Raw genomic sequence first — 12,251 nt, forward strand, 5'->3', positions numbered from 1 at the left:
ACATTGCCTGGTTGGACAAGTCTTTTTTCAAATATTACCGAGCAGATCAATGTGTACAGATATGGAGACAACCTCATGAATCCATGGACTGTGAATTTCAGCAAGGTACTGTTCAAGCTGTTGGGTTCTCTGTAAAGGTGTGGGGAGTGAGCAGTTGGAGTGATATGGGACCCCTGACACGTCTAGATACGACTCTGACAGGTACCACGTATGTAAGCATCCTGTCTGATCACCTGCATCCGTTCATGTGCAGTGTGCATTCTGCCTGACTTGGGCAATTCCAGCACGACAATGTGACTCTCCAGATGGTCAGAATTGCTACATAGTGACTCCAGGAACACTCTTCTGAGTTTAAACACTTCGCTGGCCACCATACTCGTCAGACATGAACAGTGTTATACATATCTGGGACGGATCGCAACATGCTGTTCAGAAGGTATCTCCACCCCCTCGTACTCTTACGGATTTATGGACAGCACTGCAGGATTCATGGTGTCAATTCCCTACAGCATAACTTCAGACATTAGTCGAGTCCATGTCATATTATGCTGCAGCACATCTACGTGCTCACGGGAGCCTTACACGATATTAGGCTGGTGTACCAGTTTCTTTGACTCTTCAGTGTATTTATACCTGTGCCCAAGCCTTTGTATGTATGGAATTTATTTTTGACTTATGAAGCTTCTATGTATACAAGGTTTGAAGCAGTACAATTGGTGACATCAACAAAGAGCTTGTTTGCTTCACGAACATGAGAGACATCCACCTACAGCTGGCCGTGCAAAAACTACTGCCAATTAGGTCCATGCCAATAAAATGCTGCCTCTGTCATGGAATAATATAAGCTCACTGGGAATTGCGGATGTTTAAAGCAAAGTGGGAAATTGCTAGGAGTAAATGGGATTCAGGGTATAAAAATTTGCTTGCTTATGCCGCTTCTTCTGCTTCTATGATTTTACATGGGAGAGAAGTAACTTTAGGTCTCGTAGTCGAATTAAGTCGGGTGATGCTGAGGGAATTAGATTAGGAAATGAGACACTTAAAGTAGTAAAGGAGTTTTGCTATTTGGGGAGCAAAATAACTGATGATGGTCGAAGTAGAGAGGATATAAAATGTAGACTGGCAATGGCAAGGAAAGCGTTTCTGAAGAAGAGAAATTTGTTAACATCGAGTATAGATTTAAGTGTCAGGAAGACATTTCTGAAAGTATTTGTATGGAGTGTAGCCATGTATGGAAGTGAAACATGGACGATAAATAGTTTGGAGAAGAAGAGAACAGAAGCTTTCGAAATGTGGTGCTACAGAAGATTGCTGAAGATTAGATGGGTAGATCACATAACTAATGAGGAAGTATTGAATAGGATTGGGGAGAAGAGAAGTTTGTGGCACAACTTGACTAGAAGAAGAGATCGGTTGGTAGGACATGTTCTGAGGCATCAAGGGATCACCAATTTAGTATTGGAGGGCAGCGTGGAGGGTAAAAATCGTAGAAAGAGGCCAAGAGATGAATACAATAAGCAGATTCAGAAGGATGTAGGTTGCAGTAGGTACTGGGAGATGAAGAAGCTTGCACAAGACAGAGTAGCATGGAGAGCTGCATCAAACCAGTCTCAGGACTGAAGACCACCACAACAACAACAACATCATTAAACAATTTCAGTGGGCTTAAATTCTGCAACAGAATAATTGAGATGCTGTTTCTCAAATTAATTTAGTGTGATGGGAGGCCAGATGTGCTAAAAGAGTTTAAAAATTTAAGTGGATAATTGCTCCATAACTCTGTTAATAGAGATATGCTCTACATTTTCTCCTTCAACATGAGTAAGGATGTACAAGTTAATTCTAGCACTTTGATCATTTTTAGGTGTCAATATAGCACTTCCACAAAGCCAAAGGTTTTCATTAGTTGCTGTTTGCCTTTGTTGATCATCATAAATAGAAGAAATGATGTCTTAAAGTGGAAGTACTGCACAGCACAAATTACCAGGCAAAATTATTTGTCCCTCTTCTTTTGGATATGTGCCCACATCAACTTTATACACTATATCAAAAAGCTCCTATTCACAGCCGCAATTAAGCTGTTACATGCAGCCACATGATGTGTTGCCACAGACTTGAGCTCTTCAAGCATGCTGATTTTCGTTTAGTTATGGTGTGCTCTTCCCATATTATTAAGCAGCAAGTGGGTAGAACCCAAGCTTTGTCGCTGTTCCCAGAGGTGTCACAGATTGTGTGTTCAGTTACATCCACATGTATCAGAGTTGTATGAGCAGTATTACCACTGAGTAACAAACTGGGTGCTATTCATGATGAAGTCATAGCAAGAGCTATTTTTGCTTGGGCTTGTAATTGTGATAATAAGATTTTAGAGAGGACCGTTTTTCTTGTCCCACTAAGTGGATCCAGAAATAGAATTTCTTCCATATTACTGTCAACATACTGACAAATGTGTTCAAATACTGTGTGCTGCTGTTCTGATAGATTTTGGATGACATTTTGGAAGGTTTCCGAAAGTTCTGCTGGGTTATAACTTGCTGCAGACTCTCTGTTGATGCGTTTGCCTTCTTCTAATGGCACTGGAAAGATGTAATGAGGGAGAGGATTTCCTCCTATGGGCATAACCAAATTCTGAATAGCCACAAAGCAAAGATTATGAGCATAATTACACGAACTATAATTCAGTTCACTTCAATATTTTGTCCAATATTCCTATAAAAGTCTTTCACCACCCTAACCTGTTATTTTTCCACAACACTGCAGTATCAGAAAGGGCACAAAATACTAGCAAAATGGCAAAGAAATGATCAAGTAAAGTGGACTATTACTAACACATGCACCAGCCAGAGTCTCATCCCAGTGCTTGTCATCAACAAGTGTCGGTCTAGACTCACCCATTTTCTAGGCAATTTCATTCGAACACAAAACAAAAATCAAACTGTTATAAGTGGGAATCCAAAGAACCAAGTGAACTCAATAAATTTGTTTTACTTTTTTACCTGTGTTCATGGCTTCTGCTTTAACAGAAGCGTGAAGCACAAGTTAAGATGTCTGCACTGTAGGAGATAGTCAGGGCTATTCCACCCCCCCCCCCCCCCCTTTTCCCCCAGTGGCTCCTCACTTCATGGTGGTCTATACAGGGGTTCAGCTTGCCTCATTCACATCCACTCCATATAATGCCCTCTAGCAACAGGCCAACATACAGTTAACACACTGTATGTAACCCCAATTAATGCAATTGGTTCACATGGAAATTTTTCTAGAAGGTACTTATATCTACAAAATGATAAGTTCTACAACTGTAAATCTTCCTTTAATGGTAAACCAAAAAAAAGTGTACGTACTCAAACATATCCACATGAAAGTGATCTTCAACTTTTGATTCTTTGAACTTCAAATTCTTTGGTGGTCGAAAATAAGGTTGCACTACTGGAAGGCCCAAAGGTGTAATCCATTCTACATTCTGACCACATATTTGAGATATCAACCGTGCACATTCCGTAAACCAGTCCTAGAACAGATATGTGATTTACACCAAGCATAATTCAAAATAATGACACAAAAGATATACAACTATAGGGACCAGCTAATTAAAACATAGAAAAAACAGGATACCAAAACATGACCTGCACATAAAGAGCTGTTGTATCAATGAAAAAATCAATTTTTGAAAATATAATATACTAGGATAGGTAAAAAATCTAGCCACTAAGCAGCATCAGGAGAAAAAACAAAAAAGTTAAGGATATGTGCAAGCTTTTGGAGCCAGTGGCTCATTCTTCTGGCAGAAGGGCTGAAGGCGCAATAACTTACAGTCTGGCAAGCCTTCCATGAGCTTCCATTTTCCCATAAATCTCCCCATTTTCTAAACCTCATCACCCTTTTTCCTTTACCCCTCTTCCTTCCCCTCCAACCCTTCTGCCAAAAGATGCATCACTGGCTCTGAAAGCTTGCACATTTCCTCAACTTTTTGTGTGTTTTCTTCTACTGCTGATTGGTGAGTAGATTTTTTACCTATAAACATGTAGAGATGTGTTATACAATCACATCCAAGGGCTGTATCACATTAACCCCACATGACTGATCAGCAATGAATGTTCTGGAACATGACTACCCTGAGAATGCTTTCTGAGAAGTTTTCTGTTTTTATTTCATGTGTCTAATACATTTAAAATAATATAAACTTGTTAATGAGAAAATGCCAACTTGCACCATAGTCTGGGGTCAGTGTTGAACTGTAGGGAGCCTTATAAATGAGTGCATAGTAAAGTCTAAAGTTTGGAGGAAGGCAATGGTATACCATCTCCAAAAGAACCATGCCTAGTAGAGGAATGTAGTGTTCAAACCAACTTCTGCATTCATCACAGCTTTATTTATATACACTTAATTGCCATATAATTACAATCAAACATTCTGGAAATACATTTACTAAACCACACTTAATAACGGCACCTTCATATGCAAGTTTCTTTCTAAACATAAGGACAACCTGAAATATAGTTTTAACATGAAACAGAGAAACTACACACAAACAACAGCACCACTGATATTACTATACACTTATTTCAGATTTCTGCAACTGGTTCTATTACTAATGAATACAGAGGCTAGCGTTCAAAAGTAATGCAGTCAAGAGAAATAGAAGCACATTTCCTGAATTGTATATTGGAAAGATAGTAGAATGAGGTGAAGCTAAATCTCATGACATCTGATTTAGAAATGTGCACAAATTATGTTATTAGAAAGGTAATAAAACTGAATAACTGCACCACTGAAAAATCCTTGGTGCAATATAAATAATTTAAGTAGTAAAGGAATCAACTAACTGCACAGCTGTGATTGTGAAGTTTTGATAAACACATAAACAACAATGAGAAATTGTCTAGCTTTTGGATTAATCATTGTTCTGAGCTAGAGTAAGACAACCCCCCACACACACAATGTTGTGGTGGCACTGCAACAGATGGTTATGTTGAGTGGAGTGTGCCAGTAGAAAGCAGAGGAGAGGAGTAAGGGGAAGGTTTGGAGAAGGATGACCGACAGGTGCGATGAAGAGGCAGTTGCACACGGGATAGGGATGTGGCACCAATGTGCTTGTTCTGCCCACAGGCAGAGTGGTTGTAAGCAGCATATTATGACACAGAGGAGTGGATTAGCAGGGAGAGATAGAACAAATGAAGGCGGAGATTGTGGAGAAGAGGGTGCTGGTGTAGGATGGGTGAATTTAGGGTGATGGGGTGGTGTTGGGGGCATGGGCTAGAGGAGACTGAGGCCAGGAGGATTACAGGATATGAGCACAATGCTTTCATGAGTACGTCCTTGCTAGTTCTGACAGAGGATTTAGATGAAAGTTGGCAAAGTTCTCAGCCTTGTTTATGAGCCTAATCATCACTCATCACTCCAACAATTTTGCTACCTACATTATTTGTACTGCCAAAAAATCACACAATCCTTTTACAAAATAAACCCTGATATCTGGTTCTGTATTACTTTGTTGCACAGAATCTTGTTTCCACAATGGCAGTGGCAATGACAATGGTAATCATGGCTAAGCATCAGGTACAAAATTATGGGTACCCTTGATAACTTTGAAATTAAACTTTTGCAAATAAAGCACAAAAGTGATTACGCGGCTGTTTACTGAAAACTTTGAGATACGTAATATATTCTCAGTATACACAGTGGCTTTTCATCCTGCTATGGGGTATCTACTTTTCTTCTCCTCCTTCTTCTTCTTCTTCTTCTTCTTCTTCTTCAAACAAATAATTCGACTTGTGACATTTCCAGATAGTACTTGCAAAAGCAATAATATGATTTGGCCCACCTGCAACATACAGTGCTCTTTGAAACACCTCACCATCAATACCATAGTTTGAATCATTCATTGCAAGCTTGAAATCTAAATCGAAAAATTTGGATAGCACGAGGGGCTTTCAATAAGTAGTGAAACACATATTTTTCTTGGCCGACTTCAGTTGAAAAAAATGCAGAACTTATTTCAGTCCCTATAGTTTCATGAAGTCTTGATAAGTGGCGACGTCATAATATAGCCTTCAAAATGGAGTCTGTAAAGGAGGTGCATTCCAAGCAGAGAGCTGTCATTGAGTGTCTTTTGGTGGAAAACCAGAGCATCACAGGCACTTGTAGAATGTCTATAGAGATCTGGCAGTGAACAAATGTATGGTGAGCTGTTGGACAAGGAGTTTGTCATCATCACAAGATCATGCAATCATGAAAACCAGTCCGATCTCCTGTGTGCCAACAGCCCACACACAGCTGTGACTCCAGCAATGCTGAAACATGCAGACACTCTTATTCAAGGTGATCAATGGATCACAATCATACACCTCACTGGTAACTGGATCTCTCTGCTGATAGTGCTGACACACTCACCCACCAGTTGGGGTACTCAAAGGTGTGCGCATGCTGGGTTCCTCACTGCCTAACAGAAGACCATAAAGAGCAATGAAGGGCCATATGTGTTGAAATGCTACTGTTACGAGGCTGATCATGATAATTTTTTTGTGTACATCATCACATGTGGTGAAACCTGGGTTCATCACTTTGAACTGGAAACAAAATGGCAATCTCTGAAGAAAACGTTCAAAGCCACATTCTCAGACAGTAAAGTCATTGCAACAGTCTTCTGAGGCTCTGAAGGGGTTATTCCATTTGACATTCTCTCTCATAGGCAACAATCAACTCTGACATTATAACAATATTTGTTTATGGTTCACTTAATTTTGTTATAATTTTTTTTCCTTTAAAATTTTCGCATATCGGTACTATATTTTCTGTATATGTAAAGAAAAGTGTGTTATACAGGAGATTGAAGTTCTTTGTATTGTATGTGAGTAATGTAAGTAAAATACTATGTAAATTGTTTATTATGTTAAATAATTTTCTGATGACCTTTCGTATTTAAAAATATTTGTGTGCATAAGTTGTTCATGTTGTTGTAAATATGACAATTTAAGAAATGGTCACACTTAGCAACAATATAAGAAACAGGTGTTATGTAAAAGCCAGTGTGCTTTTGTTTAAAACGAAAGTGGCTCTGAGGAGCGGAAAAGGTGGCAAGGGCAAACTGACATGCTACCTAGAGCAAGCACAGGAAGTAAATCACACAGTCTGTAGGCAGCAGTGATTGACACAACACCTGTGTGGAGCAGGAGAAGCTTTGCCTGCAAATTCACACAAAATGCCTTGGATGGAGACTGCAAATGGCTTACAGCATAGCTACAAGTTGTTGGGCTACTGTATGTAGAACTGACTGATGCCAAGGAGAGAAATTGAGCCATACCGCAAGAGATTTGCAGGTCGCACTGCAGGTAGTGTAACCACCATAATTGTTCGCCACACCGGAGGCTACAGCTACCAGATAAGACTTTTATAGTAAATTTACTTTTGTACAGTGTGAAACATTAATTTAAACTGTATTTTAATAATCATTCTTGAACTATAAAGAAAGTAGTTCACCCTGTTATTTCATCGTAATCATAAACCTGTATAGGGTTCCTTTCTGGTGTGTGATGAATCTGAGTATCCTATTTTACAGACTTATTAAGTGCCAAGTTAATATAAAGACATACCATTTCAATTATTTTTGTGTTTTCTTTACAATTGCAAAGTGTTATAGTAAAAGTTTGCTCAGGTAAAATTCAATCAGAACGTAGCCAAGTTATCAGAACCTGGTAAACGACTATACAGAGTTTGTTCAAATAATAATAGCCTTTGAAAGTAAATTCCAGTGAGGAAGAGGTTTTCTTGAAATGAATTGATCAGTATAAAAAGTGTGTGCTTTAGTATCTAAGTAATTACGTATTTAAGTTGTTTATTATAGAAAATGCTTTTCTATAGCTCCCCCCTGGCCAAACTTTTTAGTTTCCTAATCTACTGGGCTTTCTCTCTTTTAAAAATATAATGTATAAGGGTGCAGTAGTCAAAAAGAAATTCCAGTGTCTGCACCAATATTGTTTATGTGCAGTAATATTTAATTTGGAAAACCAAATTAAACAGTACGAAGAAAGTAGGCAAAATTCATACTTCTGTTTTTCCAATACTTCAGTGTTTCATTGCCTGGATAGGCTGGCGACCATTAGTACATGTTTTAAACCACTAAATGTACTTGGAACCGAGTTGTCCTAGCTTCAGTATAATATTATTCATTCTGCATTTCTATTTAACTGCTGGGTAAAAATCTTAGGAAACGAATTGAATAGACTGATTTACTTATCCATTAGACACAACACAAGGTCAAATCCTGTAAAGAGAGTAACTCTATTAATTAGCTTTTCCTAGTAAGAGGAATATCCTCCCATAGTGTACTTTAGTTGGAAACTAAACTAAATTTTAGTAAGAGTGTTATATGTAGCATTTCCCGTAACAGCACCATTTTTTTCTGTTGGGGTATGGTATATGCGACAACATTGAGACAGGGTTTCCTGTTATTCAGATAAAAACATATAAATTACAATAGTAAAGGTAGGGTTATAAAGTGTGGCTGTGATACTCTCAGGAAATTGAAGAAATGACTTCAGTGTGTTCCTCATCACAAAACTGCAAATGAATTTCAAATTTTCCATGACAAAGCAATACCTCATACAAGTCTGTGCATCCAAGAGGATCTCAAAAAACTTCATTGGACTCATCTTCCTCACCCATCCTACAGCCCAGATCTCACACCTCCTGACTTCCACCCGTTTGGCCCAATGAAGAATACACTCCATGGAAAGCCGTATGTGGATGATGGGGAGGTTACTGATGCAATACCCTTTTTCTACAATCTTGGTAATTACTACATCATCTATATACTTAATTAATTTTTCTCACAATATTTCTCCAAGATATGAGCTTAAAACTCTTATAAATACTGTTACGGATACATTAAAACCAATTGTCAACACACAGAATTATATGATTTGCTTAGAAATAAAAATAAATAAAGTAGTGTATGTATGTGTTTCAGGGTGTAATGGCATCCACCAGTAGCCAAACATGAAGTCCACACTGCTAATGTCTTAGGCCCCTGAGAAATTATCCATAAGTATGTCCATAGCAATCAGTCAGTCTTGTTTCATCTGCATGAGTTAATTTAGCAACCAAACATCTACAAACATACTACATACTGGCTGATCCATCATTCTTCTTTACTACTGGACAAGAGGTACTGAAAAGGTTTTGTGCTCTCACTACTATTCCCAGCCCATCACATGCTTAATTTCATCAGCTACTGCTTCTTTTAGTGACAATGACTTGTGTTTGTCAGCCATACTATACTGGAAAGGGCAGATCTTAAACCAGCATTCCTTTCTTATTCCCGATGACATTTATTTATTTGAGTGCCCCAGTCAAAGCCTACGCACAGACCTCTGCAAAGTCTGGCTTATACAGGAGCAAACACTAACAAAAATGCATTAGTGAAATGAAGTTTCTCTCATTGTAAACAGTTGGTGTGTGAGAGAAAACAGTATCTGGTCATGTTCATTTTGCATTCACTGGTGCCTCCTCTATTTTTTGACTTACAGCATATCAGTTAAGGAAGTTCAGATGCTCTCCAATTCCATACTTGTCTTGGTGTGGACGGTGATGGACATTCACTACTTCACCATTTGCTGTTTTTGTGCATTAATAGTTGTTTATGTTTAATGTTTGTAGTGACAGAATATGCCAAAAGTTTGGAATTCAAGTAACACTTCCAATGCAGTATCATTTCATAGCAATACGAAATAGACTGTTAAAAAAGGGGGGGGGGGGGGGCTATTGAGACATGCTGAATAAAAGCTTTTCTGCAGGTTATGGGACACTGCTGCTAAGTGTTGCAGTTGTACAAATGTAAAAATTGAGCTATACTAAATCTCTTGCAGCTGAATTATGACATTTGGTAGCCTAATGTGGGCAGTTGTTAGCACTTCTTAAGAGTTACTTAATAATCTCTTGACATCTATCCAGAATTTGCTTCATTTACATAAGGATCGTTCAGATGAAGAGGTACAAAATGTTGTAACATTCAAAGTGGTTGAGATTTGCGTATGTCACTTTGGGATAATGTAGTAAGTCAGTGATGGATGTGAATGTAGTTTTGTAATCTCCCCTAACAAATTCAAGACAGTGACCTCAGCAGGCAAGGTGATGCTCACCATCTTCGTCAATGTCCGAGGTCTGATATGCATTGAATTCCTCGAGCACGGAAAAACCATTAACAGTGATGTGTACTGTGAGACACTCCTTAGTCCGTGCAAATCCATCAAGAGCAAATGGCCTGGGCTGCTCACAGAGGGAGTAATTTTGCTCCAGTCCACACATCTCCAATGTCGCACACCTCCAAGGTCACACAAAGTATAATGTCCAAGCTGAAGTGGGATCAGCCTAAGTATCCCCCTACAGCTTGGACATGTCTTCTGTGACTTCCATGTGGCTGGCCTGCTAAAAACATCTGAAATGGGAGCACTTTAACTTGAATGACAAACTGAAGAACACAGTGGAGGACTGGCTCCTGCCATAGCCCCAGGAATTCTGGGAACGGGGAATACTACATCTCGAGAAACAGTGGGATAGTTGTGCTCAGGCCTGTAGTGATTACTTTTGAATAAAGACTTCACTTACAACCACATTGTTCTTATGTGCCTTTTTTTGAACAACCTTCATATTTCTTTAATTCATTATTAGGTATATGATGCATCTAGTTGTATAAGTTTATAATATTCATTGTTATAACTTTGTACTTTTGTCCTACTGGAGGCCTCAAAGCTTTAAACTAACTTAGTTATAGGGGGACTCAGAACCAGGTCATAATTTGGCATTTCTCTAATTAACAAACCATTTCCACATGTAAAAGAAAACATGAGTGACAGACACAGTTCTGGGACCAACTAAGGATTGAACCTCAGGCCTTGTAAGTTGTAGTCTGATACTTACTTATCTGACCAGAGTCACACCAAAATACGTACTATGCAAAACAACGAAATATACAATTTTTACTTGCAACATTAAAGAAAAGACCAGAACAGATTTATGCAAGTGAAGTAATGGTTCAAATATTAATGATGACATGGTAAATACAGTGAAGAGATACGAAAAGACTGTTAAAAAAAGGGGGGGGGGGCTATTGAGAAGTGCTGAATACAAGCTTTTCTGCAGGTTATGGGACACTGCTGCAAAGTGTTGCAGTTGTACAAATGTACAAATGTCACAGATCCCATAGGCAGCTCTGATCATGTAATAGTAAGTAGAGAAATCCGTTACTTATATTTGTTTACAGTTTGGTTTAGACTATTTATAATTCCTTTGGCACTCCACAACTTGAGTTTGGCTCTTGTTGTCACCAAAAGAAATTTTTACAAATGTAATAGTTTCTGGCAGCTTGTTCCTTCAATAATTTTTACATTTTATGATAAAAATAAAATTAAATAATTTGATTGCTTCCAGAGTCAGGATAAATGTAAAACTTTGGCAACAGCTCATAAGCAGAGAAAGAGAGAACCCTTGTATTCTATACACTTATGCAATAAATTATGTTCACAAAACCAGATTAAATACACTTATTCCAAGGCTTGATAGCTGACCAAATCATGAGAATAATTAAGTACCTGTATCTCCTTCGTGGATGTAAACATCTCTCGCAAACTATCAAATGTTTTAGTTACGAGGTAAGTTGATGCTGGCCACACAAACTCCTTTGGGAAGCCTTCCAGATCTGCAATAAACAGTTAGAAGAAAATAATTCAACATGCATTCAATATAAGAGTAATTTATTTTGGAGATGTTGAGTTGCAGATAAGTAGAACAAAAAGACTGTCACAAATTAAGCTTTTGGCAAATAACACCTTCGTCAAAAATAAACACAAACACACACACACACAAATGCAACTCACACTACCAGGTAGTCTGGCTTCAGCTACCGGAGACTGTGGTCATACGTGTGAGAGCTGTGTTTATGTGAGTGTGTTTGTGTGTGTCTGTCATTTATTTCTCACAAAGTCATTGTTGGCTGAAAGCTTATTTTGTGACAGTCTTTTTGTTGTGCCTATCTGTGACTCAGCATCTCCACTATATGGTGAGTAGCGACTATGTAATTAGATGAATGACGAACACTAACTTCACGTAATGAAGGTTTATTCAGCACTTGCACATACAAGAGCGTGGAGCAAACTGCCTCCGGCAAGAACACATACAGTATATATATAGCTATAGAACATTTCAGTACAATGATTACTGACATTTGTGAATACTTCTAGAATGCTCAAATTGAATAT

General features: G+C 38.4%; 1 protein-coding gene across 1 annotated transcript in view; it reads right to left on the reverse strand.

Annotated features, from left to right (window-relative positions):
• The window catches only part of LOC126326121 (DNA-directed RNA polymerase, mitochondrial), a 272,901-nt gene that overhangs the window by 37,997 nt on the left and 222,653 nt on the right, over positions 1 to 12,251 (reverse strand). The window contains exons 20-21 of the mRNA XM_049995553.1: positions 11,586 to 11,692; positions 3,342 to 3,508 (exon numbers count right to left, since the gene is read on the reverse strand). Coding sequence (XP_049851510.1) covers positions 3,342 to 3,508; positions 11,586 to 11,692 — 274 coding nt within the window. The remainder of the gene's footprint in view (positions 1 to 3,341; positions 3,509 to 11,585; positions 11,693 to 12,251) is intronic.

The sequence above is a fragment of the Schistocerca gregaria genome, chromosome 2 (genome assembly GCF_023897955.1).
Source record: "Schistocerca gregaria isolate iqSchGreg1 chromosome 2, iqSchGreg1.2, whole genome shotgun sequence".
Classification (NCBI taxonomy): domain Eukaryota; kingdom Metazoa; phylum Arthropoda; class Insecta; order Orthoptera; family Acrididae; genus Schistocerca; species Schistocerca gregaria.